Consider the following 14666-nt stretch of genomic DNA (forward strand, 5'->3'; position numbering starts at 1 on the left):
GGGGAAGAAGGTGGGTTGAAGTTCTACTGGTTGCCTTCTACTCAGCAGGTGTGTGGGGGGCAACAGGAAGGGTGAACCTGGGCCTCACATGCTCCTAAGTGGCCAATGACTCAGTCTTGGGAATCCCAGGTATACATACCACAGTGGACTTCACCTCCGAAAGCTAGTGGGCAGAGACAGTGGTACTTATCCACACCTTCTGGAACACACGTGCCTCCATTTTGGCAGGGCTGGGAGTCACAGGGGCCTACCAGAGAGATACCCATTAAAAGACAAGACGACAGGCAGAGAGTGCAGAGTACTGACTGAAGGCTGGCACCGACTTTCCGCTCACACCATCTAGTAGGAGAGCAGTCACACTCTCACAGCTAAGAACTTAATACCTAGGACTCTGCACAGCTGGAAGACCTTGGTAAGGCCTGTGCCAATTGGGTCAAGGATGGGTCCATGTTGCTGTGCTCCTGCAGTGCTATCAGGATACTGGCCATCATTACCCAAGGCTTCTGAGAAGGCCCAGAGGGGCTCAGGGTTGCCATAACAACTAACTTGCGGTTTACCTGAGTTTAATAAGTATGATGATCTCTGTAGCAACAAGGTGACTTCACGACTGTGGGATAAAGGGCCCCTTTCTTTGTTCAAGAACAACTGTAGGCTGAAGAGCCCCTTTCTTTGTTCAAGAATGACCTAGGGTTGCCTAAAGCTCTGGCCCTTAGGGATGCACGTAACCACCTCTACCTCTATGGGCATCTTGATTCACCTTCCCAAGCCTCACTCTCCTCACACTTCTCCCACACAAAACAAACGAATCGTGGGTCTGGGTCATCCTGGTATGAAGCAAATGCTCTGCAGAGACATTTGCTTTTGAATGCCCAGTACATACTGTGGGCAATGCCTCCTCGGGGCTGGTGTGAAACACAGGGAAGCCAGCATCTGCCAAAGCCAGGCCATTCTAAAGCGGCTGATGGGCGGTGGTACCCTGTAGCTGCGAATTGCTTGAGTTCCCCGCTCCATATCCATTATTAAAATGAAGTATGAGCCCCAGTGAACATAAAGGATCTCTGTGCATTAGTGAAAGCTAGCTGGGAGTGTCACCATCGAGACCAGAAAGCATTTCTTCTTCAAAACACTAGCACATTACAGTTTACTAGCCACACCACTGTGGTTAAAGGAGAGACTGATCAGTGGTGGATACTAGCGGCTTGAGCATCATGGGGAACTCTCGAGGCTCAGGAAGTACAGCCACAGGAACTACGGAGGCCTCTGACTGAATATCAACCACAGGGACGAGCTGTGTTAACCACAAAGCAAGGTCCCATTTTATCCTCGTAGCCACCATAAGAGCGGAGACGGGAAGCAGGGGCCCCAGGAGCAGAAGTCCCACTGAGGTCAGGTGACAGGGCAGAGCAGGGACTCAAGCTCAGGTCTCAGGGGTCACAATTTCTAAACATCCATGACCTCCGAGTCAGTTTTTCCTTCATATCAGGGACCAGTAACATGGGGGCTTCAGCACTCGGAAAGGATGTGTCCAGGGGTTTGCCTGGCCCAGGCTCCCATCCCTTACTCCCTGCCTGGAAATGCTCTTACCTCCCTGGGGGAAGCAAACCCACACAAAGACAAGCACCACACCACAGGGGTGTCTTGTGCTTGCAGGACAGTGGGGGGCAGTGAGGGCCCCCTGGGGACCCTGGTGGATGGTGCTTAATGGTGTTGATAACTCTTCCTGCTTGGGACTCTACAGTGATGGAGCACAATCGTTGAGCCATGCCTAGAGGGTCTCTGTTGGATCCCACGAATGAAGCCTTCTACGGTGGAGAGTGGGAGAAAGACTGTAGATCTCAGGCAAATGCAACTCCACTAACCGAGGTAGAAAACGCTCAGGGGTCTCCCCAGGTTCAATATTAGACAGAAGGCATCTGTGAAGTCATTCCTTGGTGTGTTTCTCACCGATGAAAAGCACACTGGCTAACCAGGGTAATCCGGAAGCCACCAGTTCACCCGTCACAAAGCTGTGCCATTGAGCGGATGAAGGGAAAGTATCCCAGGAACACACTCCTTGGCCACACGGCCACCCCTCTTGCCCTAGGACTTACCCCAACCCCACATCTGCTCAGGACTGTCAGCCTCAAGCAGAGTTCGTGGGTCCAAGAGGCAAAGCATACCTGGACAGACGGTCCTGTAGCAGTTGGCGGGGTGCGTCTGGAACACTCTCTTCCAGCTACAATTCAGGAAATGCAGTGGGAGGATATAAGCGAAGGTTTCAAAGGGCTCAGCACTAAAGGCTCCTTCCTGCTTGAGGCCATCCTGACTTATTTGTAGATGAAGTGGGGGAAGTTTCAAGTGAACCACAGCCCTTCCCTCCCCCATTAAAAAAGAAAGATATTATTAACCAGGTGTCACATTAAAAGCTAGAAATATAGCCACGTGTGGTGATGCACACTTTGGTCCCGGCACACAGGAGGCAAAAGCAGGCAGATCTCTGAGTTCAAGGCCAGCCTAGATCACAGAGTGAGTTCCAGGACAGCCAGGGCTACACAGAGTGACCCTGTCTTGAAAAACAAGTGACAAAAATGTTAGAAATGAATTTATGCAAAATTCCCATCTGGGAACAGATTTACCATTGCTGCCATCATTACAGAGCAGGGAGGAGGATTCCGGGACTAGGCTCTGGGTCTGGACTCTGCTATGTGACCAGGCGCATAACCTGCATCCCTGGTCCTCAGTTCCCTCTTCATATCAGAAGGCTCAGATGCTCTCAACTGTGGTTGCGGAGCTCGGATGATGAGGGAGAAGGCTTACATAACCATGGTGCTGGCCACGTCCAGCCTCCCAGCCCCGGCCATTCACCCTGCTGCTGCTCCTGTCTGTCCTAGACCAGGGTCCTCAAAAAACCCCAGAGCTCAGAGAAGATTTGAAAACCATCATACTTGATGTTTTCCTGAGTCATCTCGGACACTAGCGTTCTGCAGTGACACAAGAGTCACCATTCTTGGAACAGCCATGTGCCAGGTGTCTCCCTCCATACCGCGGCCAAGCAGCATAGGCCTGGGATCGAAACTCTGGCCATCTGACCCCAACGCCACCATCACCACCCCTCCCCAGGCCTGAGAGTTCTGCTGTGGCACAAAGAGTTCCTCACTGCTGGACAGAAAGTTTCATCCCCAGCCTCTTCTTCTGCCTCCCATTTTTCTGTTACAAATTGTCCAGCCATGCCCAACATCAAAACCCAAAGTGCTAACCTCTCTGCAGCTTTAGAGCACTCGAATTATAGGGACTCTGCCGCAGACCCTGTGGACCAACCTGTAGAAAGGACAGGGCACAGCCAGCACGGTGTCCCCCTGCCTTGATCCTCTCCAGCACAAGGCATTGCCGGCGAGCTCCCTGACGGTCTCCAGAGTCCTCCTTTCACAGGGGTGAGCCTCCACCCGGCAGTCTGTGTCAGCAGACAGATAGACAGATGACAGACAGACACACATACACACCACTGTAAGACAAGGGATGCCATTTGCCTCAACCCCCATTCCCCAGAATGGCTGCCATGGGTCCTACTCTCCCCCTCGCTGTGGACTCTGTGGCCTCTCTCAGGGCAGAGCATTGATGTAAAGCAGTGTCTGGATTTCCTCTGCCCCAGGCTCCGCTCAGAGGCACTTTCTATCTGAGTGTCACTGTAGATCTGGGGTGGACCCAGACAGGAGTCCTAAGCCCAAAGCTTCCCTGAGTTCCTCATGCAGCCAAGGAGGGATGTGGACTTGGCTCATCTCCCCAGCAGGGAAAAGAGCCCTACCAAGTCTAACCTTAAGCCCCACATCCCACAGATATAAGTTCAGAATTCCAGCTGGGAAACCCACAAAGCCCTCCATAAGGAAACAGAACAGAACCCCCCAGGCCAGGGGCTGATTGTCTCTCTTACCCACCCTTTCCAGGAGGCCCTTGCCTCAGGAGCCCTGTTCATGCCAGGCCCTAGTTTGTCAAGTTCAAGGCCATCCCCTTGTAGGCTGGCTAGTCCTACCTGGGTCAGCAGTGGTGCAGAGCCCGGAGCCGCTGAGGGTGCTGAGGAGGCCATTGGAGGCATCCTCCACTTGCTCGGCCAACAGCACGTGCTGTTCCTTTGCCTCACTGGCCAGCGTGAGCAGCTCCTCCCACCTAGGGGGAAATTCCAACAGCTGGGGCATGTCCTCTCTCCTCTTCCCAGCTCCTGGCCCACGGCAGCATCCCTCTGACCCAGCTGCCACTTCACAGCGACCTAATCTGTCCAGGCGAGACTGAGAAGCAAACCCGGGAAGTTCTCAAGGAAGCTCAGCTACAGTCCACCCTGTGCTAAAGGCCTTGTCCTCAAACCCACCTGCTCCTCAGCAAGACAAAGTGCTAAGGAATTCAACCGACTCTTCTACCTGAAAGTCACAGCTGAGAAGGAGAGCAACTGTAACTTCGGGAATTCGTTACACAGTTGCGCACACAAACTTATACATAGGTAACTTTCCATTTGTTGCATAATCCCTTCTATTTGTTTTTTAAGTTAAATATTAATTGTTAAAAACAATCAGAGCGCAAACGAGAAAGTTGTTTGAAAATGAGAAAGAGAAAGCAAGAAGGACAGCCAGTGACGGCAGAACCTTACTACAGGAAAGAGCCCCAGGGCAGCTGAGGCCAGCACCCTGCTGCCACAGAGGGGAAATAGTCAGAATCCTTCAGTGCCCAGAAGGCATTAGCACTGATGCCCAGGACAAAATGGTTTGCGGATGACCCTAAGTCAAAAGAAGAGATCTTTGTGTAAGACCAAGCAGATACATGTTCATTTCATTTCATTTTTTTTTGTTTAAGAGCCAGTGAGAGGCTCAGCAGGTCAGGGCGCTGCGCCAGACCTGACGGCCTGAGCTTCATCCCTGGGACCCACGTGACAGAAGGAGGAAGAGACTCCCGCAGCTGTCTGTTCTCTGGCCTCCACAAGGGTACCTTGGCAAGCATGTGTGCCCAGACCCTGGTGCAGAGAAATAGTTTAAAAATTAATGAAAATGAGAGCACCTGTGATGGGAAAAGAAGCCATTGTTGAAACTCGGGCATATAGAAACCTGAGGTCATCAAGCTCCAAACTTGACTAGTGTTTGACTCTGCATCTTATTTGACTCCGTGCAGGCTAAACTTTCACCCAGTACCCAGTTATCCTTTGGCATGCAGAACAGGGCTTCTCAGATGTGGCCTGCTGTCTCCCCTCGACTGTTCTGTCCCAGAAGCAGGCTTTCTCAAAAGCTGTCCAAGGAATTCAGGTGTTCACTAGAGTGGAGGAGCATCACAAAGAGGCCCGGTCAGCAGTAAAGGGGGCAGGAGACAGAATGAGCCCAATTTCAAATGTCTTCCTGGTCTTCTCCTCTTTATTCTCTGCCGAGTTAGGAATGACATCACCATCCACCCTAGGGTTCAGGCCAGGATCCTCATTCTCCACTCCCAGTCCACATGTGAGTCCACAGCCAGTACCATTGCTCAGCCTTCCTCACATACCTCAGGTCGAGCGGTGCCCCAGTACGCCCCAGCACACCCCAGTGTGCCCCAGTGCCCCCCGCCCCATGCCTGCCAGCGTGCCCAGCATGCACCAGCACCTTAGTGCTTTGAACATAACTGTCTCTGCTCTGATCTGTTCCTGAGCCTCCTCCCTAGTGCCTCAGCCAATGAGACCACCTAAAAATGCTATTTCTGTCGACCTCCCCCCCGCAAGCTTTCTACTGTACTCACAGTAAACTCCAAAGCCTTCCTTCAGCAATATCCACAACAGAGTTTTAAAATAGAATCTGTATGTGTGTGTGTGTAGTATGTTTGTGTATACAGGTGGGTAGGTGGTATATGTATATGTGTTTATGTGTCTGTGTGTATGTATGTGCATATGTGGTGTGGTATGTATGTGTGCAGTTTAAGTATGTGTACATATGTGTATGCCTACATATGTGTATGTGTAGTGTGAGTATGTGTGTGGTTTGGTATGTATATATGTGTGTGGTATGGTATGTATGTGTGTGTGCATGTGTATGTGTGTGTGCCTACACGCGTGCAGTAGATGTACATGTGTACCTACATGTGTGTATGTGTGTAGTATGAGTTGTGAGTGTGTGGTGTGCTATGTTTGTATGCGTGCGCGCACGTGCGCGTGTGTGTACCAATGTGTGTTCTGAAGCCACAGGAACCATTAGTTCCTGACCCTATCTCTCCACCTTCCTCTCCTTGACAGCAGTTCATTGAGCTTGCTGAGCTGTTGCTAGGCCGGTGGCTAGCAACTCCTACAGATCCTCCTGTCACTGTCCCTATAGCTCTGGGGTTACACGTATATGTAACCACTTTTCTGTTTTTTGTTTTGATTTAACATGGGTGCTGAGAATCCTAAGCTCATGTCCTCACACTTGCCCAGGAAGCACTCTCATCCTGGGAGCCATCTCCCTGCCACCACAACAGGACGCTCACCCCACCCCACCCCACCCCACCCCCACCCCCTGACTGCTCCATCTACCATATTTCCTGTGTGCTTGGTCCCCATTCCTATCCACAGCAAGCCACTTACTACCTTGGGGTCTTTGATACTACCTGCCATGTTTTTTTAAAGTTTCTTTTTTTTTTTAAAGATTTATTTATTTATTATATGTAGGTACACTGTAGCTATTTTCAGACACACTAGAAGAGGGCATCAGATCTCATTATGGATGGCTGTGAGCCACCATGTGGTTGCTGAGATTTGGACTCAGGACCTTCGGAAGAGCAGTCAGTGGTCTTAACCACTGAGCCATCGCCCCAACCCCCATGTTTGTTCTTAAAAACAAACAACTCCTCGGAGCAGTCTCAGCAGCCCCTCTTCTAATGAAGCTGCTCTCCCTGTTCCCATCAGCCCTTGCAGCTCTCCCTGTTCCCATCAGCCCTTACCCACTTGGCCTTCCCTTTTAGTTCTAGTTCCCCCTGAAATCACATTTCCTACATATGCATCCACTTGTTTACTATCTATTCTTTCCCATGAGATAGACAGGCATCTGTAAGGTCTATCCCAAGACTAGACTAGTGTCGGCATGAGGAGGAAAGCTATTCTAATAGAGAGAAAAGAATACAAGAAATTCCTAAGTGGAAGCTTTGGAAGCTTAGTGGTGGTCAGCCCTGAGTCATTTCACTTATACTTACAACTAGAGACCCAAGGACTAGCAACCATACCTGTTTTTAAGGCTGAGAGCATTTAGGGCACGTGACCCTCTCTTCTAGGAAGGCTGATTTGCTCAACACCTGGTTGAGGGTTGCTGGAAGAGGGTGGCAGACCTGGCATAGACTCTCCAGCCACTGTCAGCTGGGGTGTACATGTGACTCAGGCTGATCAGAACTGGGCTAGCAGAAGCTGGAGACCCACATGCCTCCTAGCATGGAGATGTGATAGTGTGGGCCAGAAGGCTATCCATGACCCCACCTCCTTCTTTCCTAGAAAACCGGGCTGAGAGGGGAGTCCAGAGAGCCTGAGAGATGTGTGGTGGACAGATCAGAGCTAGGCAGTACTGAATCCCACGGGTGGGGTGGGAGGCTCATGCACATGGTGAAATGAGTTGATTCCATTGATTTCTATTTTTGCCAACTGAATTTAATTTCTGATGCTTACGACCGAAGGTTCAGATGAAAGCAGAGGGTAGCATGAAACCTCAATGCTTTTGAAACTTGGGATGTGCTATGCACTAGAGTCACAGCAACAAATCAAGGTTGGGGAGAGAGACACCAAGACCAGTCAGTCTTCCCAGATCCACAGTCTGCTGCAGCTGGGAAGGCTCTGGCAGGCTCTTCAGGTGGTTGGCCCCACTGCCTGACGCTGACAGAGAATGACTGAGGCATTTACCTACCTGGGAAAACGTACTCCTACGGCAAACACGACGATGCCCCTTTCTCGAAGCTGCTTAGCCGGTAGAGCCACAGGCCCCTGGGACTTGCCATCCGTAATAATAATGAGGATCTGGGGCACAGAGCCATTTCTGCCTCCAGGGAACCCTCTGCTCAGGCGTTTCAGGGCTAGGCCTGTCTCTGTGCGCCCACCTCTGAGGACAGGAGGAGAAATAAAGACGTCACTGGGGGGAGTGGGGGGAGCTGGGTAGAAGCCCAGAGGCAAATGGGTCCCTGTTGGTAGGGGACAGTAGTGACTCCTAGCCAAGGCTCAACGATACTTTTCCACCATGGAAACTCAAAATAGGGGACTCACCAGGCAGACAGCTGGCCGGAAAGAGCTAACTCATTGCAATGGATTTGAAGTTAGTGAATTGTCAGCTTCCTGAGGCCAAACTGGTTAGCTGATGATAGTATATCCAACAGGGGCAACTGTGAGATGGGTGGAACCACTCCAGAGACAAACCACATGAGAAGCACCACTCATCAATCTGGAATGCTGATGGATGCAGGGGACATGTATGCACACACACACACACGGAATATATAAAGATAGATACACTGTATCGAAGACTATCTCTGCCTTCAACTCAGTCCTCTGAGAGGAGTCTGCTGCTGTCCTTCTAAGGTCCCAACATCCAACCAACTGGAAACATGGTTGCAAGTCTGCTCGTTCCCTCACCTGCTCATGATTGTGTGTGTGTGTGTGTGTGTGCACATGTGCATGTGTGTGTGTGCATGTATATTTGCCTTAACACTAAAGACTGCTATGCCTCATGCAGACCCTCACAGGTCCCATACGCCTCATGCAGGCACCTCTTTAGCTGCCCCCCCCATCAGCTATGTGGAAAGCCAAGCTCATTTTACAGAAGGCCCCCGAGTCCACCAAGTCTTCTGCATTTAGTGGAGAGATGGGAAAAGATCATGGGCATTAGGCTGGGGAAGCTTTATGGACAAGACCTGGAATATTCTTCACCTTCACTACTTTCATCTGTGTGATCTGGGGATAAGATGGGTCCAGGTCCTGTAGGACTGAATGAGTGTGAGATATATCAGGTGTGAGCGACATCAGGGTTAGCTATCATCTCACAGGATACCGTAAGAAGCTGAACTTGCAGGGGAATCTCACGCTCGAGCAGACATAAAAGTCTCTCAATTATTTAAGATTCTCAAATCCCGGTGGTGTGAGTTCAGGTTAACGGGTGTGTTATTGGACTAAACAATCTACATTCTAAACCAGCTGTTTCCACTCCCACGAACAGCAATTCTGGTAGAGGTGAGTTACCATAGGACAGACTTTGAAAGACATTGAATGAGGAACCTCACAGTAAGTGAGGGGAAGTTGATCTGAGTTTCTGGTAAAGGATAGGCCAAATATCCTAAGTTCAACCCAAGAGCTTTCCCCTGAGAGAATGACAAATAATTAAATACAGCATGGCGGTTGTAATATTTAACTTATCAGAAGATCAACATAAAAAATAGTTTCACGTGAACATGCTCACCAAGTCACATGAAGTAAATAACAAAATACTTTGTAATTCCAAATATTGTTAAAGCCATGTTTAAATGCTGGTGTGAGTTGGAAGCAGCTGGCAGCTTAGGGAGGCAGGAGAGATGGCTCAGTGGTTAGGAGCCTGCACTATTCTTCCAGAGGACCCGAGTTCAGTTCCCAGCACCCTGGGAACCACCTGTAACTTCAGCTCCTCAGGATTTAATGCCTACTTCTGACATCTGAGGCCACCTGCACTTACGTTGGTGACTATGAGAGACACACCAAGGCTTCAGTCACAGGAGACCTGGGGCTGAGTTATTGTGCTCTGACATCCAAGGGCCAGCCACCACATACATTCTCTCTGACTTTACGTCTTCACTGTACATTATTGGGAGATTTGACTGGTCATCTAAAGTCCCTTATAAAGCTGCAAGAAAGCAGTTGTTAGGATGGCTTCTGAGAAAGCTAGTGCTCTGCTAACCAGTGCACTGTGCAAAGCTTCTCCGAAGAGAGACCATGGGGAGGCCATCACTGCCTCCTGTGGGCCAGCACTCCTCTGCCTCAGTGCACACAGAGCATCTTCATCTGTGATGTCCTCAGTGACCCCAAACCAAGGCCAACCAAGAGCTACTGCCTCCTCGCTCTGTTCATGGCCTCATAGTTGTGAGAAGATGCACATATGTTAAACACACCCCAAAGAAGAGCTGAACATGTTTAGACAAAGAGGCTCCTTCATCCACCCCCTGTAGCCGCTTCTGGAATAATTTAAATTCTACCTTTTGGAATTTAAAAATTTTCTTACATTTATTGATTTGATTGATTGATTGATTGATTGATTGGAAGTAGTGGCACATGCATACCATGATTTGCATGTGGGAGACAGACGATATCTTGCAAGCATTGGCTTTATCTTTTTACTACATGAGCCCCAGGAATTGGAATCAGGTCATCAGGCATTAAGTGCCTTTGTGTGCTGGGCCATCTAACTGGCCTCTGGCCTCTAGTGTTCTTAATGTTTCCCATATCATGTCACGAATCATAATACTCTCAATGAAGCTGGAAAAGGAGGCTCAACTAGTCATTTTACAGAGGTGAAAAGAAGAAGGGATGGTTGGCTGGGTGGGGCCCAGTCTACCATATACATGACATACATGATATACATGACACACAAGATATATGACACACATGACATATACAACATACATGATATACATGATACATATGACATACATGATGTATGTGGCATACATGACATATACAATATATGCCATAAATGACATACATGATACATATGACATAGATGAAACAGAAAGGATTGGACACTAGATAAATCTCTAGTGTGCCTCTATTCTTTGCAATGGGGTGAGTTTTGAAGATTAACTCTTTGAATCAAAACTACCCAAATTGCCTTAATTTAAACCAGTCAGACAATTGCTCTTTTGTGGCAAATACACTGTAGTGTACATGCTTGAGTCTAAAGGATTTTATAAGCTTCCAACTGATATAACTCATAGGCCATGAATTCATCTTTTAAAGTATCAGGTTGGTGATTTCAGCACATTCGGCAGTATAATCATAACACTAATCTCAGACACTTTCATCACTTCAAAAGCCCTGGATCCATTGGCAAGCATCCTTGTCTCCAAACCCAATGACATCATGGATTACTAAAAGATGTCAGACATCCACCCGTCCTAGACATTTCACGAAACAGAAGAAGGGCCAGCGAGATGATTTAGTAGGCAAAGTCTGACAGCCTGAGTTCAAGCCCTGGAATCCATGTCCATGTGGAAGAACAGAGTCCTTCAATGGTCCTCTGACCTCAACATACATGCTATGGAGCATGTGTCAGTCATCCATGCTAAATCATACAAACGCCCTTCCAACAATAAAGAGAATCTAAGGTAAATAGGAAAAAAGACTGGGACCGTAGCTCAGTGGAAAAGCTTTGTCTTCCTCTTCAAGGCCAGAGGTTTGTTCCCTGGCATGACACAAAAAGTAAATGAAAAGCAGCTTTTATGTGACTTTGTGATATGATCATAATATATAACCTTTGCACTTCGGTTCTTTCATGAAATCTGTTTCCATGCTTCATTCATGATGTAGCACGAATCAACATGTCATTCCTTTTCATAGCAGAACACTGTTCAATTGTATGGATATACCACATTTTGTTTATCCAGACAGTTTCACATCCTTGTTGCTTCCGCTTTGAAACTGTTATAGATCGTACTGTCGTGAAGGTTAGCTCAGAAGTTTTTGTGCAGAATGCTTTCAATTAAGCATGCCTAATTAAAATTAAACACCTTATCCTAATACAAGGCATCTCCTTTACCTTTATAAACCGCCATTTCCCTATGTATCCTGTCTCTCCCTTCTCTCTCCAGAGGCAGCTCTTTGCACGACCCCCACCCCTGCCCTGCCAAACCCTGCCTCCCAGGACTAAGAGCCCTTCCCCTACCTCTCTCTTTCTCTAGCCGCCTATGTTCTGTCTTTGTCTCTTATCCCTGCCCTTTGTCTTTATGGGGAAGTAAATGTCCTTTGTGCTGAGAACCTGGTCTTGGGCCACCCTGTGCCAATACCGGTCCTTTCAAACACAGCTCTTCAAAGCGCACTGGGGTGCTCTTTTCATTTATACTTTGGTTTTAGCATGGCTTGCCCCTCTTCCTGCTTGGGTGACCCAGGGCAGAAAAATGGGCTCCGATAAACCATCTAAAAACAGTCAAGAGGGTCCCTAGGAGACCCCGAGGCTGCTGCTGTGTCCTGTGCGGGGCCTCCAGTGCTGGACAACACAGGTGAGCTGACAGAGAGAGGCCTTTGGAAAAGGACCTCAGGGCCCAGCGCCTTCACAAGAGGTGGCAATGAGTGGCTGGGACAAGGGACCTGAGCAGGACATCACTGGACTGTCTAGGACAGGGGCTGTAGAGAGGAGAGCAGAGCCAGGGCTCAGGGTTGAATAATAAGTCAAACTTATTCTTCTATGAGAGCTGGTGGAAACAGTGTGTATGATGTGTGTGTACCTAAATATGTGTGTATGTATATAGAGCAGTCTCATGTAGATTATGAACATATATACATATAACATACACATAATATGTTTGTATGCATATATGTATGAGCAACTTTTCATAGAAGCTGATTTATAATTCTGTCATGACTCTACTTTGGAGGGCCATGCAGGAGGAACCACAAATGGCTTTTGTGTTCATGGAATGTGGCCCACTGGTTACCAAAGCCACTTGGGTGGGCCTTTGTGTGGCACGGCCCTGAGGACCACATGTCCTAAGGACTTCAGGCTGTCATGGAGTCCCACTCTGCTTGCTGCCCTCACATCCCTCTCTATCTAAGAATTATATGAAAACTCTGAGGGGGCTTCCAGCCCCTCACTGTGCACTGGGCAGTGTTTCTGGCACTCACAGTAACAGTGCTTGATCTCTTTCAGGCCCTGCTGCTGGAGCCGATTAATGTTTCAATCACCACCCACGAGACAACTTAGAGACACAGACTGTGAGCAATGAGCACACCAGCCTTAGAAAACATTTGGGAAAATAAAACTGTTAGTGAAGCTAGGTTAAGATGCTTTGGCTAGTGGCTGTGATGTGGAAAATCTTAGGGAACAATTTCAAGTTTATAAAGGCACCCTCATTAGTTAAGCTAGGGACTGTTTACGGTCAGGGAACAAGAACAGCGGCTGCCCTGGCTGGCGTGCCTCACGGAGGCTGCGCTGGTGATGATTGATGTCTTGTACCCATTTTTGCTCTCAGCTTCCAGATATGATTTAATAAGAATTGCTGATGAGCAGAAATGCATTCTGAGGATTTAAAGTAGATTACAAGATTACCTTTAAAGATAAGTAATAAAATAATCACTCCTTTCTTCGTAACCACAAGCAAGCCTGCCAGTAAGAGAAACTGGCTGAGAAAACTACCTTGCTTGGTTACATTTTGTTAATGTATAACAAGTTGCTTAGTTACGAATGTAACATTATTTCTTGTAAAGGTATTGGGGAACACATTGTTTTTCACAATCATTCACTAGAAGAAAACTAAAATGGCATCTCATTATAATTGTATGCTGCTTGAAAGATTTTGCTGGGATATGTATGCCATGGAAGGAAGAATAAAGTATGGAGAGCTGGGACATTTTTCCTTCCATCCATCAACTGTGCATATACATGTATATATGTAAGGTTTGTCTGCATGTGTGTTGGTGCTTGCTCCATCCATCAATTGTATGTATTTATGTATGTGTGAGATGTTTTGAGCAAAACTTGCAGGAGTTTTGCTCTAAGCATTCTATGTGTGAATGTGTATGTACATGTCTGTCTGTAGTTCTACATGTATGTAAGTATGTCTACATGTATGTAAGTATGTATACATGTATGTGTATATATACATGTGTGTATGAAGTTATTAGCTGCTGCCTTTTGTTTCATCCACTCTGTGTGTGTGTATTTTCTCTTTCCTTCTCTTTCTCAACAGCCCCAAGGAGTTAAAAGAGTTCATACCTTTTTCCCCTGGCCACAGGGAGTGCCAGCCCCAGTAAATTAAGCTTTGTTCCCTTGGAAAAAAAAGCTGCTAAGTAACTTCTCTAATCGCTGGCTGCCATTGGCAGCAGCCCCCGTGGGAGGCAGCTGGAGCCACCCCATCAATGGCCGTGATCACTGATTCCCAACAGCTGCCTGCCTCAGTTTACCCACCACATGGATGCCAAAGCCAGTCACTGACACCCTAGAACATGCACACACTTATGTACTGTGTATGCAGATGAGCACATTATCAGCTTTCCACAATCATACAGCATTCTCATAACAGAAGGCAAATTAGTCTTCATGATGTAAGTAAAGAACAGCTTCGAGAAGTACGGTGAACCAACTAACAGGTCTTCATGGATAGCTGAGGCTGGACCTAATGTCCCAACCTGAGAGGTCTCCATGGATAACTAAGGCTGGACCTCATGCCCCAAGCTGAGAGGTCTCCAGGGATAGCTTAGGCTGGACTTAAAGTTCTTCCCATAACCTCACATGCTTCACCCTAGCAGGGCCTTCAGTAACCCTCTCTTCCATGTAACCTGACAACTACATAGCAGAAAACTTTTTCAAACTAGTGTTTTAAATTCCCACCTGGGTGTCATCCTGTAATAAAAAGGGGCAACTTTGAGGATCTCCAGATGTGCCCAGCCGAGGCCTGAGGTGAGGAAGCCCAACCCCTTCAAGGCAGCAGTTTTAACTGCAGTTAGCGCCACTAAGTGTGGTCTTAATCCCAGGGAGGCAGGGGCAGGTAGATCTCTGTAA

At 48.1% G+C, this 14666-nt stretch overlaps 1 protein-coding gene across 1 annotated transcript in view; it reads right to left on the reverse strand.

The window, feature by feature from the left end:
- Vwa2 (von Willebrand factor A domain containing 2) overlaps nt 1-14666 on the reverse strand; it is a 36087-nt gene that overhangs the window by 6604 nt on the left and 14817 nt on the right. The window contains exons 6-10 of the mRNA XM_052182811.1: nt 7845-8036; nt 4007-4140; nt 3298-3430; nt 2160-2215; nt 140-247 (exon numbers count right to left, since the gene is read on the reverse strand). Of these exons, the coding sequence (XP_052038771.1) occupies nt 140-247; nt 2160-2215; nt 3298-3430; nt 4007-4140; nt 7845-8036 (623 nt within the window). The remainder of the gene's footprint in view (nt 1-139; nt 248-2159; nt 2216-3297; nt 3431-4006; nt 4141-7844; nt 8037-14666) is intronic.

Source organism: Apodemus sylvaticus, chromosome 1, assembly GCF_947179515.1.
Source record: "Apodemus sylvaticus chromosome 1, mApoSyl1.1, whole genome shotgun sequence".
In the NCBI taxonomy this organism is placed as follows: Eukaryota; Metazoa; Chordata; class Mammalia; order Rodentia; family Muridae; genus Apodemus; species Apodemus sylvaticus.